The sequence below is a fragment of the Neophocaena asiaeorientalis genome, unplaced genomic scaffold (assembly GCF_003031525.2).
Source record: "Neophocaena asiaeorientalis asiaeorientalis breed wild unplaced genomic scaffold, Neophocaena_asiaeorientalis_V1.1 scaffold85, whole genome shotgun sequence".
Lineage (NCBI taxonomy): Eukaryota > Metazoa > Chordata > Mammalia > Artiodactyla > Phocoenidae > Neophocaena > Neophocaena asiaeorientalis.
Window position 1 is genome coordinate 6,829,264 of NW_020174301.1, and position 21,975 is coordinate 6,851,238.

The 21,975-nt window shown below is 52.0% G+C and overlaps 1 protein-coding gene across 1 annotated transcript in view; it reads right to left on the reverse strand.

Annotated features, from left to right (window-relative positions):
• The window catches only part of HSPA12A (heat shock protein family A (Hsp70) member 12A), a 64,154-nt gene that overhangs the window by 4,519 nt on the left and 37,660 nt on the right, over positions 1-21,975 (reverse strand). The window contains exons 4-8 of the mRNA XM_024755903.1: positions 19,784-19,970; positions 17,501-17,605; positions 11,615-11,731; positions 3,676-3,847; positions 13-99 (exon numbers count right to left, since the gene is read on the reverse strand). Of these exons, the coding sequence (XP_024611671.1) occupies positions 13-99; positions 3,676-3,847; positions 11,615-11,731; positions 17,501-17,605; positions 19,784-19,970 (668 nt within the window). The remainder of the gene's footprint in view (positions 1-12; positions 100-3,675; positions 3,848-11,614; positions 11,732-17,500; positions 17,606-19,783; positions 19,971-21,975) is intronic.

The window sequence follows — 21,975 nt, forward strand, 5'->3', positions numbered from 1 at the left end:
GAAGGATGCTACCTTCCTCCAGCTCGGACCAGATTTCTCCTATGACATTCTCCACCAAAAAGGTTCGACTCTGCCGATTACGTCGTATGTGTTCCTTAGCTAGTGGCCAACAGAAAGAAAATAACGACGGGTAAGAAAACATGAAAAAGCTGGCAGTCAGTGGAGGTAAAAGAGCCTGGGAGGTTTAGGAACAGAACATTTGGCGATACTTGATCAGAATGATTACATAAATGCAATATAGGGAATGACAGAGTCAGCTCTTCCAGAGCAAGTAGCTATTTCCACCAGCCTTCATCTATTCATCTGCCTGGCAGCTTTGGCCAATGCCCTGCTGAAAAGCTCACCCTGATGAGATTCCCTTCCTCCAGGGACACTTTCAGGGGAATGCGCATAAAATAGGCCAATTTCCTGGCTTTGCTGCCCCAGCGAGGAGGCTGTCTGCCAAGCAGCCTTCAGAGCGCTTGGTTAAATAATTTCACATCAAGCAGCTTTGTCTGATACAAGGAATGCGGGGTATGTTTTCCTAATCTGGATCCTGGATAAACGGCCAGGAGCCCTTTCCAGACCCCGTTGAAGTCGACATGCTCTTCAGCCACAAGGTGGCGCTTCAGCCGCAAGGTGGCACGGCTGAACCTAGAAAAGTCGGCGCTGCCTTTTTCCTGCACACCGCGGGACAACCTGGGGGTGGCTCGGGGTACTCAGTGGCTGTGACTCGCATGGGTATTTCTTGCCCCGCAGGCCTCCTGACAGCCCCGTGAGGCGGACAGGCACAAATCATATCGCCCTGTGTTCAGACGAGGAAACCAGGTCAGGGAGGTCAAGGGACTTGCAGTTCCCACGACTCTGTCTTGCAGCCTGAAATTAACCCTCAGGCCACGGACCCCCTCTGCCTTTGAGATTTAACAATTTAGAGTGAAGTCTGAAAAAGCAGAATACGAATGTTAAGAGGTGAGAAAGGTGCTGTGAGAGGAGGGAGCCTGGGAAGCAGCAGAGCACAGGCACGATGGGAATTTGGGCAAATCACTTAACGTCTCTCACAGGCAGAGCAGGGACCAGCCGTCTGATTTATCCTCAGCACCCACTGTGACACCAGGCACACAGCAAGTGATAAGGAAGGCAAAGCACCAAGTATGAGACTGGGAACCCAACAATGATCACTACAATGAACAATTTAGAGCAATCCTGGTTTTACAGACGAAGGCTCTGTCCACCACTCTGCTGTCCCATCCAACAAGTGCCCTCCCGACCAATTTTTTTAGTCCCTAAGCCCTACAAATCCATCTGTTGCTGGTTATCCAATAAAGAACCCTTGACCCTCCAGCCTCCTTCAGCAAGGAGCACAGTGTTTGCAAAACTTATCTTCTCTGGGGATTAGAATGGCAAACATCGGGCCAGCCTTAAGTTCCTCAGGCTCTGGTTTACAGCAGAGAGGCCGGTCCCCCTGATTAAAGAGTTCCCGCGGGCCTGGGAGGGATCTCCAAACTCAGGGCTTCTCTGCTGTTCCCAACACCGGCTCCAGATGAACTTGTACTGCACACCTTGTAGTGGGCACTGGTTTTCTAAAACAATCTAGATGACTAAGGAAATGGCATTCATAAAAAAATGCCCTAGTGAGGCTAATAAAACATGTTCTAAGCTTCAAAAAATTATTTCATTTTTCGGGCAAATTAAGCCCAAGATTGTGAAAAATGTAGCCTTTTCTAATCTCATTAAGTCTTTTTGGAGTAAAATAATACCGACAGCAAACCCTGCAGTGCTGGAGGCAGAGTGCCAGCTCTGGTCTCCTCAGTGGTGACCACTGGGAGTCCATCAGGGAGGAGCATCGGAGGGCAGAAAACAGCCAGGGGGCCTCAGGGTATTAATGCCATCCTGGGTATCCCGGATTAAGTGCTCTGCCAGGCCTCGGCACATAGCAAGCACCCCGTCCTTCCGGGAGACAGGTTCCCATCGTAAAGCAACGCTGAGACAGAACCCCTGTCTCACTGCCCCTCGGAGGGATGGTGGCCAACAATTTGAGGATTTCAAAAACCAAAGACACCCCTCTGAGCACAGGAAACAACAGTAAATCCCACAAGGCACAGGACACAGACACAGGGCAGTGTGAAGGTAGGTAGGATATGTTAAAGACAGGGAACCAAAAACTGAGCTCTTGGGGAAGGCAAGCATTCAAAACAATTCCCCCCTCAAATGTGAATGTTATGCTTCAGAAGTGTCAATGCCGTGTTGAATTAGCTAATTCTGACATGAGCTGCTGTTTATGAACAATTGCGAAAGAATTAGCATATGAAACGTAGAGCCCAGTCAGTCACTCCTCTTCTTTCCAGTTACAACCATGAAGAAGGAAATTTAAATAACGAGATCATCGTGAGTACTGAAAACATGAATGCATTGGATTTCGTTAGCGGTGAGGCCAGCCTTGGCATGCTGGGGAGGCCAAGCATGGTGAGAAAAAGGCAAATCAAGCCCTCAGACTTAGAGGGAAGCCCGCTTCCATTCATTCTGGGTGAATCAGAGCCAGGGTGCGAACACATGGCCCCAGCAGGCTGAGGCAGCAGCCTGGGGACAAGCGAACTTCTTGCCACTGTCTCGTGGCTGAGGCTCGCAGACGCCTCCATCCTGGGTTCAAAATGCAGAGCAGTGGCTGCCGGGGCAGAGTCACCCTGTGAAGAGGAAGAGAGGCCTGTCTGGGCAGGAATGTGTGCCTGCGAAGCGTGAGCCTGGGCCCCAGCACCCCGGGCAGTGCAGAGACGGGCGTCGGGAGGAGGACCAAGAAAAGCTTGGGACCAACTGGTGACCGTCCTCACTGATGGCATCCCTCTCCTCCTGGGCCTGGGCCTTGCAGGGCAGGATGGAGACGGGTTTGGGCGATGGGGGGTTTTCTGTCCTCGGAGCCCTCACCCGGGCACAGAGCTCAGAGCCGGGGCGCACAGCGCCACCTCCCCAGCTCCCATCAGCTTCCATGCTCACTCACGTGGCTCTGAGTGATCCAGGGGGTCTGCAGACTCCGTGGTCCTGGACAGACCGACGGAACCCTGCATTCCAGGGAAAACAGTCCTGAGGCACAAGATTGTGAGCAACTTGCACATAGTAAACATTAAAGAGAAGAAGGCCCTTAAAATGCCCATCCCGGGTCTCCGTGGGCGATGCTCCTTCCCACAGCTAAACGAGCATCAGCCCCTCAGGACAAGTCAGCCCTTTCCATCTCTAGTTCCAACTCTCGCCAGGTTTATAGTTAAGACACATAATGAGCTCATCACACACGAAGCGGCCCCAATGAGTGAGTCAGCAATAAATCAACAATCTTAACGGAGGAATTAATAACAAGCAAGTGGGATTAGATTAAGAATCAGTTAATAGAGAGGAGAGATTAAACGCCCAGTAAAATGCAAGGCCGAGAGCCGCTCTCAGGCCACCCTTGGGTTCTTGGAGAGAAGTGCCCTCCCCTAAGGCACTTGGGTGGGTGACGAACTAGGGTAACCACTGCTGAGTTTACGGGGGTCCTTGGAGGGGCCAGGTAGGGGGGCTGAGCACAGAGGTACTTAAGGGCCAACCTCCTTCAGAAGCATCTTGATTTCTGACGACCGCACTGAGTGCCTTTAAAACTCCAAGGCACAGAAACATGCAGGGGGCTGGAGGGAAGACAGCAGGGAGGGGGAGAGAGAGAGCAGGAGGTACCCTGTGCAAACCCAGCTCCTACTGTGTCACTGGCGCTGTACCCATTGACCGCGGCCTTGCTGCTCAGCTCGATCATCTGGTGCAACCGCAGCTTCCGGCAGTAGATGGAGGCCGCCTCGGGCTCCAAGGCAACGATGAGCTGCTCTGAGTTCTCGGGGGAAGCCAGGCCTGCCTGGAAGACAGAAGGCAAGGCTGGGACCCAGGCTCCCTGGCCAGGACCCCTCCAAGGACACCCACGCCTGGGGCTGACACCCCGCAAGGAAGGGACACTCACAAGCTGCTTGTTTGGGAAATTCCCTCCACAGGCCTCTCCAGAGCCTAAAATCGGGGGTGATCGGGTGCTGGTCCCCAAGCCAGGTACCCAAACGTCACAGAGTGGGGAACGAAAATGTACAAGCGCCCTTGGGAAATTCCAGGCTCTGTGAGCCTCAGGGCCTCCTGCATTTGGGGCCTGCTTGGCCCAGAACTGAGAAGCACAAAGGGGCAGAGGACCGAAAACTTTGAAAACCACCACGGGATGGAAGGCCGATGGTCTGTTTCCGGTTCCAGGACTAAATGGTCTGACCGGATCGTAGCAAACCCCGATCTTTGGTGGCCTAGGAAACAGAAAGGCCATCACTGGGCCTCAGCTATGCAAGCGTCTGATTCTGTCGTGTGGGAATCTGACCTGTTATCTCCAGAGCACCAGGAAGGTTCCAGGAGAAAGCCCCCCCTGGAATCCCACAGAGTCCCCATTTCCTAGAGTGCAGGGGGAAAGGCCACTGACAGTTATCTTATTCAAAGCCTCTACCTCTTTCACAGCAGAAATGCTTCTGCCCCGTGACACCTGGCTTGCTCCAGTCACAGCCCCTCCAGGCTTCACGAAGGGCAGCCAGGAGGCTCCGGGACCAGCCTTCTGAGGGTGCTCAGAGACACAGCCCGGATTGGCCTCTCACGGCCTTGACCTGGAGCACGAGATCTAGCTTGCTTGTTGAAGCTGCCCAAGCTCACGGCTTTCCGTGGTCGCCAGCACAATAGGAAATAAAAACTAGCTCCTTCGATCAGCACTGTCTGCTGTTTCCGAGGAAACCCGGGACGCGCCCTCGTGTGGCACCCCTTTGGAGAAGGCTCCCAGGTGTCCCCAGGCCCCTGGGGGTTTAGTGGACTCATCTCGTCAACCAGGGACAAAGGTCTGCCTAATGTCACACACGTACAATGACCCAGTGGGGAAGAGCTGGCCTAGAGTCACGGGCATGCGCGGAAGGAGCTTAGGAGGGTCAATTACTGGGCAAGGAGGGGAGGGGAGTTCAGGTTAGAAATTAGAAATGCCTTTTGTCCAACCCCTTCACTCTATGAAGAAGGAAACCAAGGCTCGGAGAGGTAGGGCAACCAACTGTCCCGGTTTCCTGGGGCACGGGCCTTTCAGTGCTAAAACCGGGCCAGTCTTAGGCTCCAGGGTATCCCAGAGAAGTGGCAGAGCAGCCCAGGCCCAGGTCTTGAGCCTTGCAGACCAGCTCTTTAATTGGTTCTCAGCTCTCCTGCTCTTAGTAATTCCAGGTACTGGGGTAGGGCCCAGGCCTCTGTACTTTGACAAAACCCGTGGGTGCCCCTAATACTCCTGAACTGGTTTGAAGGTACGCTCTCTACTCACTTACTCTGCGACAGTACTGCCTAGACCTGCTGTCATTCATTGTCACTAATAACCACACCCCAAACGAACCAGTTAATTACGTCTTAATGAGATACCATCAGCCGGCAGGTGACTGAAAATCTCCACTCTGCCGAAACCATGAATGCCTCACAAGGGCAGAACCCGTCTGGACCGAATTACAAAAACGGATGGAACCGCACACGCCTACACCCTCCACCAGGAACCCGCCTCCTTCCTGCCTTGTACCCTTGGCTGAGGCCGACCACATGGGCAGCATCTGTGCCCATCAGCAGGGTCCCCAGGTCAAAGAGGCCAGGTCTGCCCTTAGCTTACACGGGTCAATAGGTTAGTGACACGGATGCGCGACAAGATTTCCCCATCCAAGGGAATGAAGGTGCCCCCTCCCCCAGCCTCACTTTCTCATAGGGTCTCCTCAGACACCCTCAGCACAAAAGCAGACAAAGGTTAAAATGCCCGATGAAATAGGACATGGGTTACACGTGTCAGGTGCCACCAGGAACAGTGAAACCTCTGAACCTTTATCCCCAGGATCCCAGAAGAAGAAATCCAAAGTGACACCAGGAGGAGCCCCGTCTATAGAACAGCGCTCGTGGACTGGTTCTTCTATCCTCATGGGTTTGTACGTAAAGCCAAGGCCCTCCTAGAACAGCAGCTCATAGGCCCAGCTCCCACAACATGGGCTGAGGGAGGAGACGCGCTACAAAGCAACAGTGGGCCCTGGTTGTACAAGCCTCTCCTCCAAAGTTCAGGATGGAGGATAAACTTGGAGGAGGCTAGGGAGAGCAGAGCAGGGTGGTGCCCAGGACTCGGTGTGGAGGAAAGGCACGGGCTCTGCCCACTCAAAAGGCACATTCCTGTCATTGTGTCCCACTGGGATGTCAACCGGCCAGGCAGCTCCCATGTGGCCGGTAAGAGCAACAGGGGTCTGGGCCCAGCGGGAATGGGGACGGCAGGGGACAAAGGAGAGCAGAAAATAGACGCCCTTATTCCCCTCCATGCCTACCCAGAAATTCTGAGCAGGGTCTCTAACTTATACGTGAAATATCTATGTGGAAAATCACATCAAAAGGTCCAGAGGAGTGAAGAACCTGGAGGAAAATGTTACATTTTCCTCCAGGCTCTTCACTCAAGGGCATCCGAGGGTACCTGGTGTGAGACCACCCCCCCCCACACACACACCAGATGCTCCCACATCCTGAAGATGTGAAAGACAATCAGGCTGACCTGAATCTGCCCCAAACAGCGTGGGCTGCACCCCCCGGGGGGCCTTTCACCTGTCCCTCCCCAGCTGGGCTGGCCTCAGCTCCACAGCCAAAGCTTTGACCCATTTCCATGGGGAGTTCCCACAGTACCCTGCCCAGGATGCAGGCAGAAGCAAAGGTGAAGAGGACCCCAAACCAGAGGGGAGGGGAAAGGCAAGGTCAGTGGGGGCCCTGGCAGTGCCTGGGAGACCCAGGACAAAGTAACCACACTCCTTTGCTTAAGCCAGCCCCCCTGTCCACTCCCCAGTGAGAGTGAGGGGCCGTGTCCCTACCAGCAAACTCTCATGGAGGTCACAGGGAGAGGGGAGGGGGAGGCAAAGGGAGGCAGCTGCCTCTGCACAGATTCCCAGTCACCAGGAGGCTTCCCAGAGCTGCTGCTGGGCTCCAAGAGAAGAAGGAAATGCGAACGTCTCTGCCGCACTCTCAGAAACCCAGATGTCTTTATCTCTGAGAGAAGGATCCAGGGCCCTGAAACGTAAGCTTTGTTTCCGCATGAAAACACTTGCCTTCCTTCTCAGCAGAAGCCCTCTGGCCTGGCAGCTGGCAGGAGACCTGGGGGGTCTTTTCCTGGGATCAGGCCAGGGTCAACCGGGGCAGGAGAGCTCTCTCTCCGCTTTCAATAATTCTGCCTCTGGAGCTGGTATCTCAAGGCCACTGTTCCGTTCCAACGTGAGCTCTCCCTCTGCTCGGCCCCCGGCCCAGCACCTGGCATATTCTGCCCCCGACTATAGATCCATGGGGACCTGTCTAGCCTCTCCTGCAAGATGGTACATCTTCTAAGGGCAGCAGTCGGGTCTTCCCGCCCCGGAGCACACAGTAGGTGCTCAGAGAGCAGCTGCCGAAGGAACGAATCACCCATCCCTCCAGCCAGCCTTTATTCTGCAATTTCCGGCCCTTCTCAGGAGGGCATTTCAAACATGACCTGAGGATTCTGCAATCAGAAAGCGTCTGAACAAGGAGGTTGCTACCCCATTTGACTTCACGAATCTGGGCCAGCAAGAACTCCATCGTGGTAGCTTTTAGCGCTCTGCTTCCTGGTCACAAGCTCCACCTGAAAGGAGCGGGCGGGTGAGAAGACCGCACTCCAGGGAGGCCGAGGACGTGGGCAGTTACCACCTCGACCACCGCTCCTTGGCCCTGCAGTCAGCCAGGCAAATCCGCCAGGGGCTGTGTCCACGGCTGAGAAAAACAGGCAGACCAGCGGAGTACTCAGCTGGCCTGGTGTCAGACTGCAAAGAGCTCCAGCTGCACGGCTTCTGAGCGTCATGGGGTTGGCTTTCTTTCCTGCAGTTTGTTCAGAAAGGGAGGCAAATGCAAGCTGCAACTCCGTGTTAGAGGAGATCAGCGTACGCTGGGGAACATCATTTAGTTAACAGGTTTCTGGAACCTACTAGAGTTACACATTTTAGGCAAAATGCCTCTAGAAACACACTGGACAACCTCCTGTGCATGACGTGCGCAGGATGCAGTGGAACTCTTTCCTCATTCTGGGTCTTTTCTGAGGGCCTCAGAAGAGGCATCAGCTGTTCTTTCTGCCACCATCTTTTCACTGAATGCTCTTAAAGGGTCTAAAGCTGTCCCGAGGCTGTGGATTATAAAAGATGGAGACTTAACCCACTTTCTCAACTATCACTTGACATAAGAGGAGTTTTGGAAGTTTCACAGATGAAACTGTCCCCATGTCAAGTGCTGGGCAGCCCTCACTGGCAGTGAATCTCAGTCCTCCAAGTGCAGGCCCCAGGCCCACCCCCTGCAGGCCTGCTTCTCCACGGGAGATGCTGCCCAGAGATTCATCTCCTGGCTCTGGTCCAGGCCTCTTCCCCCTCCCCCAGGCCGGTGGAGGATGACCTTCAGCCTCCATGTGACTGTGCCATGAACTTGGGCTCGGGAGGCCTCCCATGAGCCCAGAAGGAGGGGCTCCACTTGCCACAGGCAAGTGGGGTGGACAGACCAGTTTCCCAGCTGCTCTGACGGAGAACCATGCCACCTCCTTCCTCATCCTTCCTGTTCATCTGTCAGAAGCCAGGCCGACAGACAGCAGCACATCAGGTGGAAGGGCTGGTGGGTACTCTCAGGTTTCAGAAGCTGGGTGGGCCAAGAACTGTGGTTTTTGCTCAGGTTCTGTATTTATCAAGTTTCTCCAGAGAAACAGAGCCAGTAGGATGTATGCATATGTAGAAAGAGCTTTATTATAAGGAATTGGCTTAGGCGATTATGGAGACTATCAAATCCCAAGACCTCAGCCGGCAAGCTGGACAGCCAGGAGGGCCGATGGTATAATTCCCTTGCCGGCAGGCTCAAGACCCAGGAGGAGCCGATATTTCAGTTGGAGTCCAAAGGCAGGGGGAAAACAATGTTCCAGTCTGAAGGCAGGCAGGCAGGCAGACAGGAGGAATTCCCTCTCATTTTATCTAGGAAGGTTCAGCCTTTTGTTCTAGTCAGGCCTTCCACTGATTGAATGAGACCCACCCACCTTAGGGAGGGCAATCTGCTCTATTTGATCGATTTAAATGTTCATCTCATCCTAAAACACACTCACAGCAACACTCAGAATGATGTCTGACCAAATATCTGGGTATCCCTAGGCTCAGTCAGGTTGACACGTAAGAGTAACCATCACAGGTATGCATCTTTCTTGCTCTGCATAATAAATGGGAGGTGAGGAGGGAGAGTTGGAGAGATGCTAATTTTGGAGAGTAGCAAGCTCCATTTCCATCTTGTCATGAAGACTCTCCCAGAAGACAGGCTAAAGAGGGTGCCCCTGATATGCCACCTGCCCCTTGCCAGAAGTACAAATGGCTTCAATGAACCACTTGGATGCAAGTGATTTGAGAGCAGGGCTCCGGTCCTATGACTCGAGCACCTACCACAGTCCTGGCACAGGAGGCCCCTGGTACAGGCTGTTTAATGAATAAATGAACGAGTGAACAAAGGATGAATGAACGGCACCTGCCATCTTAAAATCCATCCAGTGACTGTAAACTGAACACAAGTATCAAATCAGAGCTACAAAGGGCCAAACGTTAAGCTGCACAGACACTGTCCTGGACAAACGTTACCCAGCAAGGAGAGGACAGGCCGATCCACAGGGTGTCTCTGGGCCTCAGGAAGCAAATTCCCCCATCCCCTCCATCCATGCTGGCCACCTGGGCCCTGCCCAGGAGCTGCTGGCCCTCCTACTGCCTGAGGTGCCAAAGCCTAGAGGACACCACAGCCACCTCAGCCTGATTTCCCCCTTGGCCTCCCCAGTGTAAGGGGCCTCTCCCCACACTGGCCCCACCCTCTCAGAGAGACCGTCCTTGAAGAGCCGGCCCAGGGCTCCATGAGCCCCGACAATCTACAAGTCACCGCACCTCTTTCTTTTTCAGGCTAAAACTAAGAACTGTCCCCTTTCCGGGTCACGTGTTTGTTGCTGAAGTCTTCCCATGGGCTGGAAAATGAAAGTCAGAACCATGATTCTTGAGTATCCTTCCTGGGAAAACTCAGGATCCCAGGCTGTGTCTTAGCAGACAGCCATGTCCCAGTGTCCCATCTTTGGGTCTTTGGACACTGCCTGAAGGCTGACGCCAAGGAAAAACTCCCTGATGCCCAGGGCTCCCATGGACAGTGAAACTGCATTTGTGTCTCTTCCTTTTTAAAGAAGTTGCCTCTTTCTGGAACTTCCACCTTCTTCCTTCATCTGTATAAAAACACATCTATTTTTGGCAAACACAAAGACTGAGCCAGATTCTCACGCTGAACAGAGGAAGGGGAGAGCAGAGGAGCCAGCCTGGGGCAGGGAAGGGAAGGAAGGGAATGGGAGAGCACGGGGGTGTGCGGGGGCGGAACACTGCCCTTCCTTGAACTCCACCTGCCACCTGGAGTAAAGCCTCAAGCGTCCAGGACAATTCATGACTCCAAAGTGCCTGGGGCCATTTGACTGTGTTCAGAGATCAGCGTTGATTAGATGGGCATTTTGAAAGGAAAGGTTTATATTTATACATGTGGCCACAGACTCAACATCAAAGGTGTGTCTCCAGGGAAAGGTGGCTCTCTCCTGAGAGGTGTGGCAGGGGACAAGGAGACATCTATGACCTTTGTCATTTTCCCCAGCCCACTCAGGTTGAAGGCTCTGAAAACTGATTCTCAGCACAGACTTGACGCAGGCCCCAGGGTCGGCTTTCATTTATTAACCCAGGGGACTACGTACAACAGGGGCCAGCTCTGTCCCCGGGACCGGAACAGCAGGTCAGGACGGCCTCTGCCATTCTTGCCACGAAGTCAGAACTCGTGGGAGCCCCGTCGTGGCACAGGATGTCCGCAAACAATGTGAGGGTTGGAGGCCACGGGGGTTTGGGCACCAGTGGTGCCCCCTGCACCCACGAGGGATGGGCTGGCCATCGACGCTGGAATGCTCTGGCTCCATGGCGCCATGTTGACTGGCTCGCTCCCTAACTGTACCACTGCCCTCACCCCGCTGTGGGTGTCCTCCACCAGGCAGGTCCAGCAGCCCCCTCCCCTGTCTGGGGCGCCCGTACATGCCATGCTCCTGTGTCGCTCCTAAGATGAACCGTGCAGAGGACAACCGTACTCCCTTTATTTCCCAGCCGCATAGGTGCAGCTTTCGGCCTCCACCAGGCTGATGTGCCTGGTCCATGGCCATTGGCCTTGTCTTTATTTCTTCCTTGTTCAAATATTCTTGTTCCCCAAGCCTTTTCCTTGAGGGTCTCACTTCCATTTGCCCACAGAGAAATACCTCTGAACCTCAGTTTGCAATCCTAGCCCCAAGGAACCTACAGGGGCAACAAGACCTGGAAATGAATAAAGTCAGAAGGAAAACTGAGCCCAGCCCCTCCCCTTGTCCGTCTGACCCCCACCGCTCCCCCAGGAGGAAGCTGAGGAATGGGAAGGCTCCTGGCCCCCCACCTGTGGGAGACCCCTCACTGCCTCCCCAAGGAGGCCTGTGAATGCTGGGGGACTCTGGAGGGGGGTGACAGCCACTGCCAGGTGTATCTTGGGCCCTGCCTGCCCCCAGCCCTGCACTTACCTGGTAGGCAGCTTGTCTCATGAACTGCTTGGCGGGCTGTTTCCAGATGGCAGGCACTGTGATAACCCATCTGACATCAGAGTTCTCGAACTCTGAACCCGTCTGATCGCTCAGCTCCTAAAGCCAAGGAAAATGCAGCAGGTCAGGTGGACAGAGCTGGTCCTCCTGTGGCTTTGCTGAAAATCCAGGCTTCCTGGCCGTGAACTCTCGGGGCATCTATTCCGCGGCCCCCCCGAACTTATCAGCGTCAGGAACAAGAGTCTGTTTTCCAAATATACAGCAAAGGGGGAGCTCCCAGCTCCTTCCACTCCCTGGATGTGGCTGCAGGTGGGAGATGGGCAGATCTGAGGCCTCTGGCCACTTCCTAGTCATGTGACTTAGGGCAAGTGACAACCTCTCAGGCCTCAGCTTCCTTATCTGTACAGTAGGGATAATAGTAAGCTCATACAGTTATTGGGAGAATTGATAATTTCCCGAGAGCTTCACTTCCTGGCAGCTTGCTCCAGTGTCAACCTTGTTAAGCCCTTTCCATAGCTCAACCACCATTAATCCACTTGAGAATCCTGTTAGGAAGAGATTAGCACTTGCCCCTCTTCACAGGTGGCAAACTAAAGCCTAGATACGTATCTTTGTGATGACTGCCCAGCTAGAAAGTAGCAGAGCCGAAGTCTGGACCCAGACGCAGGTCTATCTTGACTTGAAAGGCCAAGGTCTTAACTAAATTGTTACTTTTGGTCTCTTATCTGATCAGTGCCTGGCCCACAGGAATGCCTGACGACTGGTAGCATTTGTTAGCAGAGTTGTGTCACTGTCACCCACCTTACTGCAGGCCCAGCACATCAGTGGAGTTTTCCTGGCAGGATGGTAAGGGTAGGAACAACATGACCTAAGCAAGAACCGTGCTGCCCTTGACTTTCAGTTAATGTAAAACCTATCTACAAAACAGAAACAGACTCACAGACATAGAGCTCAGACTTGTGGTTGCCAAGGGTGGAGGGATGGGGAGGTAGGGGAGAGAGAGGGATGGACTGGGAGTTTGGGCTTGGTAAATGCAAACTATTGCATTTAGAATGGCTAAACAACAAGGTCCTACTGTATATGCAATCTCCTGGGATAAACCATAAAGGAAAAGAGTATTAAAAAAAAAAGAATGTCTGTATGTGTATAGCTGAGTCACTTTGCTGTACAGCAGAGATAGGCACAACATTGTAAATCAACTCTTCTTCAAAAAAAAGAAAATCAGTGGGACCCATGTGGATAAACAGGACGGGTGGAAGCATCAGAGGTTTCCACCAGGCCCAGGTAGACAAAATATGTCTCTAGAATAGCTCTCAGACTCAGTATTCCCACCGGTAGAATGGGAAGAAGAACATTAACCCACAGCGTTACTGGCAAGATTAAATGAGAACACACAGGGAACATCCGGCCCGGAGAAGACCTCTGACTGATGCTTGTCCCCCTCTTCTCCTCCCCTTCCTGTTGCCACATTCACCAGACAAATCTGAAATCAAACCTAAACACACAGATGTGCTTCTGCATCAAAGTCCGCTCTGGGGACATGTTTCAGAAGATTGATAGGCTGGCGGTCTTCTTCCTAATGGGTATCTCATTTTCTCTGTTGTTTCACATAGTTATCTTGGGGCTGACCCACCCGCTCACTGAACTAACTTCCTCTTTGGTCAGAAAGTTTTTTTTTCCCTTTTAAAAAAAACTTTTCATTTTTCATTGTGAGAAAATACACGTAACATAAAATTCACCATCTTAACCATTTTTAAGTGTGTGGTTCAGTACATTCACTGAACTTTTTTTTAATAAACATGTTTTTAAAAACATCTCTGCTTTAGACCAACATGAAACAACTTTTTTTTTAAATTGAGGCATAACTGATTTACAATGTTGTGTAAATTGCTGGTGTACAGCAAAGCGATTCAGATAGATATATACAGATATACATACACACATATATATATGAATGTATATAGAGATATATATGAATGAATATATATATGAACATATATATATATATGTTCTTTTTCAGATGCTTTTCCATTATAGGTTATTACGAGATATCGAATATAGTTCCCTGTGCTATACAGTAGGTCCTTGTTGTTTACCTATTTTATATATAGTAGTGTGTATATGTTAATACCAAACTCCTAATTTATCCCTCCCCACCCCTTTCCCCTTTGGTAACCGTAAGTTTGTTTTCTATGTCTGTGGGTCTATTCCTGTTTTATATATAAGTTCATTTGTATCGTTTTTTTAGATTCCACATATAAATGACATATGCTATTTGTCTTTCTCTGTCTGACTTACTTCACTTAGTGTGATAATCTCTAGGTCCATCCACGTTGCTCCAAATGACCTTATTCCATTCTTTTTAATGGCTAATATTCCATTGTATATGTATGCCACATCTTCTTTATCCATTCATCTGTCGATGGACATTTCGGTTACGTCCACGTCTTTGCTATTGTAAATAGTGCTGCTGTGAACACTGGGGTGCGTGTATCTTTTTGAATTTGCATGTATCTTTTCATCTCTTCCCGATATTTGTCCAGGAGTGGGATTGCTGGTGAAAGAGCCATTTCTCGTTTGTGTTTATTTTTGTTTTTTTAATCATGTTTTATTTCCTTGCAGGTCTGCACTGGGCTTTAAAAGCAGGTGAGCATGTGATGGGTTGGGAGGGATTCTAAGCGTGGTGCCTATAACCATCCAGGCTATTTTAAACTCTTTAAACAGGAAAAGGCTCAAAGATGAATGATGGGCTTCCCTGGCTGTATGGAAAGTTGTCTGATGAGCTGTTTGTTCTCCAGCGGGTGGAGATCAGCTTGGAAGGAAAGGAACCTGGCATTGACTGAACATCTCACGTCAGGCACTTTCACTGACTGTCCCTCGTGAATAGTGAGACTGCTCCAGGGACGTGATTTCTGAGATATTCTACTTGAGCTTATTCTGGTCCAACATGCAATAGTCCCCCTCTGCACTGAACCCACCTGCCCCTCAAACACCAACCAGCCTCTTATGCAGGGCCTAGTTCCTATACACCTCCTCAAACAGCTCTTCTGCATGGAATTTCTCTACAACGTGTTCCCTGCTCAGAGAAGGTTCCGGAAGCTTCTGGCTGAGCCGACAGGCCCACAACCACCCACCTACCCACGCCCGTGCCTGACCTCTGCCCCCTCCACCTCCTCCCTCGAGAGATGGGATGTTCACACCTTTCTTCTTGGCCAACTTGAAACACACTCCAGTGTCATAGACATTCTCAAGTTCTACATCTTCCCTGAGTCCCCACGGCTGCTCCTCTTATTCCGGAGGCCCCCACCTCCCTCTGCGCCTTCATCTTTCTCCAGGAGCTGAGCCAATCCCTCTGAGATCCTTCTCTTCAGGCCAACAGAGGTCCACCTCCTCTCCTGCTTCGCCGTCTCCTGGACCAATGGCGGCTTCCCTTCCGCAGGTCCCCGCCGGCCTTACTGCTCCTGCCTCTGGCTGGTCACCACCTTCTTCCTGAAGCGAACCCAGCCCATCTCCCTCCCACTTCCTCCCTTAGAGTCCTCTCCCCACCCCTTTTCATAGAAGAATTTGTTCCCGGGAACCACTCCCTCCCTCCACCCCACCACCTTTATCTCCCTGGTTTTCATGTTCCTCAAATGACCCCACAGTTGGAGTCTCAGCCTCGCCCTCAGCCCTCAGACAGACCTGCTTCAGGATCTGAGTGAGGTGCTAACATATCACTCTCCTCCACCTGCAGGCCCTCGGGACCACGTGGTCTCCCCTCCTCTAACGCTATCCTTGTGGCCATGGCAACCCATGCGAGAAATCCTTTGAGGGCTCCCCACGACCCAGGAAGAATTCCTTCTCCTGGCCCTCGAGGCTTCACAGGATCTCGGCCGGAGCTTGCTGTTCCCGCTCTCTCTGCAGCCTTGCCCTTCGCCTGCTCCAAGCTGCCTGCCTCCCACAGCGGTTTGCTATGTTTTCTTTCCCCTGAGCTGTGCCTGGGCCGTTCCACTGGCGCAAAACACCCGCCCTTCCAGCTGCTGCCTGTTAGAGGCCCGCAATCCCTCTCCTCCGGGGAGGATTCCCTGCTGCTGCCCTTGGGCAGAACCTCTGCCTTCACTGAACACTCAACACCCACGGTTACCCCCTCATGACACCCACCCATCGACTGTATGCACTGGGTTTCTTTCCATGTGGCCAGAACTTGCATAGCACCTGGCTCACAAAAAGTACTCAAAACAAGAGGTACTTGAATGGATGAAAGCAGTGTTACGACCTCACCTCTCTGTCTCCCTCTAGCCCTATTTCTAGAATTCTATTCTACTCTATTTCTAGAATTCACTAAGTTTCTTCTAGCGATCACATAATACCAAATGCTTCTGAAGTTCCCAATTCTTTTTGGATAGAGTTTAATACACGAGGCTCTTGAATCATCTGATCTACACCCACTCATCACCATGCCTATGAGAGGGGACACCGAGCGGATGGCTATATTCCATTTGGAAATTAGCCATTTTCTTAATTCTGGGCCATCACTGAACAAACCTTTGCAAGGGCCAACCAAGGGGGCTTATTCACCTGGTCAGCTTCTTCCATGGGGTCTGGGGTGGGGGGCATGGAGGAGAGGGGGGACAGCAGCAACTATTTACCAAGTCAATAGTTGCCGAGGCCCCAGGGAGGCGGTTAACATCTAACATTTCACTTACTATCAAACGACCCACGAGGCACAGTTATCTGACCCCCTTTTCATGTTAGGAACGTGGGTATCAGAGAGAACGAGCGCCTCGCCCAAGATCGCACAGCTGCTGCATGTCTCCCGCCTTTCTTTCTCTTGTTTGTTTTACTGAGGTATAATTCACATACCACAAAATTCACCTTTTTAAAGTGCACAGTTTGGGACTTTCCTGGTGGTGCAGTGGACACGGGTTCACGGCCAATGCAGGGGACGTGGGTTCGATCCCTGGTCCAGGAAGATGCCACGTGCTGCAGAGCAACCAAGCCCGTGCGCCGAGACTACTGAGCCTGCACTCTAGAGCCCGCAAGCCACAACTACTGAAGCCCTTGTGCCACAACTACTGAAATCCACGGGCCTAGAGCCCATGCTCCGCAACAAGAGAAGCCACTGCGATGAGAAGCCCACACACCGCAACGAAGAGTAGCCCCCGCTCGCCGCAACTAGAGAAAGTCCGCGCAGCCAAAAAAGTAAAATAAAATGAAGTGCACAATTCAGTGGGTTTTAGTATATACACACGGTTGTGCAACCATCCCCGCTATCTAACTTCATCACCCCCCAAAAGTAACCCATACCCCCTGGCGGTCACTCCTCTGCCACTCCCCCAGCCTCTAGCAACCACTAGTCTACTTTCTGTCTCTATGGATTTGCCTCTTCTGATCATTTCCTACAAATGGAATCATTTGTGGCCTTTTGTATCTGGCTTCTTTCACTTAGCAGAATGTTAGCATAATGTTTTCAAGGTCCATCCATGCCATAGCAGGTGTCAGCACTTCACTCCTTTTTAAGGCTGAATAATATTGCAGTGTATGGGTGAATCCCATTTCGTTAACCATTCATCCACTGATGGACATTTGGGTTGTTTCTGCTTTTTGGTTATCATGAATAGTGCTGCTAGAAACATTCATGTACAAGTTTTTGTGTGAATATATGTTTTCATTTCCCTTGGTACACACCTAGGATTGGAACTGCTGGGCAGATGGTCACTCCGTGTTTAACCTTTTGAGGAACTGCCAGGCTGTTCTCCACAGCAGCTGTACCATTGTCCCTTCCCACCAGCAGTGCACAAGGGCACATTCTCTGCCCTGAGGCTGTCCCTGCTCCACTAGCTGGCAGGTGCCCCCCTGCCCCCAGCACAGGCTCTGGCATGTACCTACCTTCAGCGCCTGTTCCTTAAAGTACCGCAGGGCATAAGCAAAGATTTCAAGAGCTTTGATTTTCTTGCCATTTGCTGCCGTCAGGTCTGTATCCATGGTGAGGTCCTAGAGTCGGGACAGGAATGAAATAGTAAAAAGAAGGAGAGACATGCCTTCTGGCTTTAAGCACTGTCACTTGGAGACCTGGGGAACCCAGTGAACCATGTCTGTGTTTCCTGGTGTTTGAGGGGCAGACTAGGATGGCACGTCCCCCAGGACAGGGCTGGCAGCAATGTCCCCTTACTGTGTAGGGGGCCCTGGCTGCTCCCCTCAGGCCCCACCTCCACTGCTCCCTTCTTCCCTCCCTCCCTCCCTCCTTCTCTTCCTCTCTTCCCTGGATCCTCTGGGGGCAGAGGTTTCGGGGCAGCAACAGAGCCCAGGAAGAAAAAAAACAGGCAGCAGACGCCACTCCCGATGCAATTTACATACTATTTCCACATGACACACATGGTCACCCTTGGGGACCCCCCTAATGGAAGCCTAGATAATCACACCAAATCACTGACGTGCACGGTGCTAAACAGACACGAAGCTTTCACTTCCCGATGAGCTGCCAACCAAGTCACAAAAATAGAAGAGCTCCTATTTTAAGGATTGTGCTGTCTAATCCACTGGGAGCCCAGCATCACTGCCTTCCTTCCTCTGCCAGAAGCTACAGCAGTTGCTGAGTGCAGTCCTTGGGTGTAAGATGCTCCGTGAGATGCCGGATGGACTGCGGTCATTAAAAAATGATGAAAATAGTCCCCAGAGGGTGGGAATGGGCAGAGAGGGGAGCAAAAATCAGGAGGAAACCCCCAAGTCTCCTGGAACCAGAAGACGTATTGCCACCAGGGGAAAAAATCAGTGTGGTCTCTGGATTGATCCAGGCTGGGTAATTAGTCTTTGCCTTTGGAGTGTGAAGGGGTATCAAGCAGCTAAACCGGCCTTGTGGGGCCTGCCCATCATCCTGACCCCTCTACACATGCTTACTCCTCCCACATCTGGGGCTCAGCAAAGACACCCCAGCTTTGGGGTGGTGGCCCCCAGGCGGCTTCCAGGCATCAGGAAGCCACAGGCTTGGAATTGAAAAATTCAAATTGAAAAAATTCCTGGGCTTCCACCTGCAGGAGATTCCTACTGGGCACTGCTGAATCCTATCAGGTGAAACAGGAAGGATGCGTTTTGAGGCGAAGTCAGTGTGCTTCAGAGAGAGACACACACACGGGTGAGCACCGAGCCCTGGAAGGCAGGGTGCTGGCTGCAGCGTTTCCCAGTAACATTTGTTTTGTCATCTGCAAACACTTAACAAGCAGACATATGAAAGCAATAAATAATAGAAGCTAGCAATTGACTTTAACTAAGGACCGACCGGCATGGTTCTGAGAGCTTTGTGTATTTTGATTCCTTTAATCCTTACAACATCCCCATAAGAAAAGCACTCTCCATGTCTCCATTTCACACATAAGGTAAAGCAAGGCAAGGAGAGTCTAAGTGACTTGGATTAAGTATCTCAAAGGTGTCAGAGGTGGGATTTAAACCCAGGCCATCTGGCCTCATGGTTTGTGGTCTTAAACACTATCACCAACCTGCATCTCTAAGTACTGAGAGTTAAGGAAAATTTAAGGGATAAAATGCTTAAATTGAAAAAATTCTATCCTATGGCCCAACATTTCGATGAAGCTTGGGGGAGGGTGCTAATCAACTTGGCCATCTTACAAAACCCTGGCAAGTTGGAAGCAGAACTACTTCAGGCATTGGGCCTCCAATTATTGGGCCCTTGATTTCCTGAGCTACCTTCTTCCCCACATAGAAGGTTAATGAGCCATTGTTGCTGGTTGTTACTTCTAAACTGGTTAGTTATAACCACTACCCTGAGCCCCCAAAATGCTCCCTCGTCCCCAAGTCCTTCCTTCAGGATTCCTTGATCTCCCAACAATCCTGCAGGTGAAGGGGGATCTCCTGGCACAGCACGGGTCTCCCAGCCCCCTATGCCTGTGCTCCATCCAGGCAGTGTCTCTCTGACTGGTCAATTTCCAAAGCAAACAAGTTGCTAAACGTTCTGAATATCTCCCTGCCCATGTGTACGTCAGAAAGTGCTGTGTGTCCCACAAAAGTGTCGTGTGCTCCAGGTTGTTTCTAAAATCAAGGTGAATGGACATTCATTTCTGCTTGGGAGAAACCTGAGGGCCCCCAAGGTCTGGAAAGGCTGGAGGAACCTCGGCTCTCGAATGCGGAGGACTTGGGGCCAGGGAGAGGCTGGCTCACCCCAGTGGTGTGCAGCTTCATCTTGAACTTCTCCAGGTACAGCCACTGCTTGGCCTCATTGGGATCCAGGTCGTGGTAAAAGTCCCTGGCGGCATACCCGAAACTGTGGAACTTCCTCTCCGGAGTCAACAAGATGGTGGTCGGAGTCTTCTGGTTGGACACCCCAGGGTCGCCTCCTTCCCATCGCCTGCCACCAAGGAAAGGCAGAGGTCATGGGCCTTCTTGCATAATCTCAATGCAGGCAGCACTGGTGTGAGCACCTACTGTGTGCGTGGCTGTTACAGATGTGAGTGCCCATGGTGGCTGCCAAAGGGGCCCTCTGGTTTAGCTGGCTGAGTAGTGACTGAGACACAACTTCAGTCAATAAGAAAAACGAAAGGGACAAGTGCCAGGTTCTTGCTAAGTAACAAAGTCTGCTTCATCCTTTCAGCGTTTACTGAGCATCTACTGTGTGCCAGCTGCCAGCGACACAGAGATGAAACATTTATGTCTCTGCCTTCAAATAACGCACAGCCTAGTAAGTAATGGTTTTTTTTGGTTTGTTTTTTGGCTTGGGTTTTGGTTCTTTAATTTGCAAGCACTCAATAGCAGATGGATAGCTGGTTTGCATCCTCTTTGAAACAGGTAGGGTATAAACAAACACATAAATACCTGCCTCATCAGATGGAAATGAGGGGCCCAGGGAAATGTCCCAGAGGGGTCAGAGGAGACAGAGGTGCCAGAGCTGGGGCCTTGGAAAGAATGCAGGGCTCAGGAGAGACTTGATGTTGAAGGAGGGAAGGACACTGCAGGCTGCTCTGAGGTGGGCAAGCTAAGTGACTGTGTAGGTTGGAGACAGCGTGTAAATGAGAAGGGTGATTGTGTTCATGTGTGAAAAACGAGATTGGGAAGCTGGTAGGAACCAGGCTGAAGAGAACCCTGAGGAGTGAGAGATTTAGTCAGTGAGTAATAGGGAACCACTGAAGGTTTTAGAGCAGGGGCAGGACAGAAATCAGAGCTACTGTTGACTGCAGCGAACTGTACTAAAGGGCGGGAGGCGGGAAGCCAGGTGGCTGAGCAGGAGACTCAGGCCTCGAGGTGAGGGAACTCATACGGGGGTGGAGAGCCCTGGGAAGAGAGAGAGGGGACGACGGGGGAGGAGCCGTCCAGCGGAGAACCGAGCCAAATGGCCTCGGTGGTGAGCAGGTGCAAGGAGCCCCAGAGGTTTCAAGCATGGGAGCCTGGAGGAGACAGTGCCCCTCACAGATGCCAGCAGCCCTGGCCAAGAAGGAGGCAGGAGGAAACGTGGAGAGCTTTATTTGAACGTTCTGGCATCGAACTCCCAGGAGGGGCTTGAAGATACAAGCCTGGGGTTCAGAAAGAGATCCAGGCAGGAAACAGACCTGGGCGCCCCCATACTGGGGGGACAGTCACAGCAACAAGGTGGGTGAGTGCTGACGGGAACCGTGAGGAGGGAAGGAACCATATCCTGCACATCTATATGCTGAAGAGGACCCAGAAGTGGGGAGGGGTGGATACAGACAGACAGGTGGGCAGATGCGATGGGATTACGTCCTGGAACTGACGGATGGGTGCCATGGAGCAATCAGAGGGTAGGCTGAGCCCCAGCAAAGCTTCCTTCCTTCTCGCAGATAGAAGGAAGGAGAAAAGTAAAGAGTGGATGCTTCTCCCTCCTTTGGGGCCACGGCAGAGAAGCCCCGGCTGCCAAGAGGCTCCACGAGGAGACTCTACCAGGTCCTGGCTCAGCAGCTGGCTCTGGTCCTGCCACTAGCCACACGACCCCTACGAGCAGCCCCCGATGGAGACACATGCCCGAGAGGAAGCGCACCTCTCTCCCTGGCCTGCCCTCCTGGGGAGGTGGCTGTACTCCTGGATAGGCTCTCACCTGCCCCTGGCACCACAGTCCAGACGGAGAGCCAACCTCCACCTAGATTTGCCACACAGATGAGGCTGGAGTCATCCCTGGCCGGTTTCCCAGTCAAGCCCCATGAGGATGCAGGCTTCTACCCAGGGAGCCGAAGTCCCCGTGGTGACCCCACCGAGACGCACGGGTGATCAGCAGCTCAGGCAGACACTGGCGCCTGGGCCAGAGGCGCGCTCCACACAACCTTTCGGGAATGGATTTTCCATTACTATTAACACTGACATTTTCAGTAGGTAATGGACTTCCTGAGGTTTTGCCTTTCAAATTT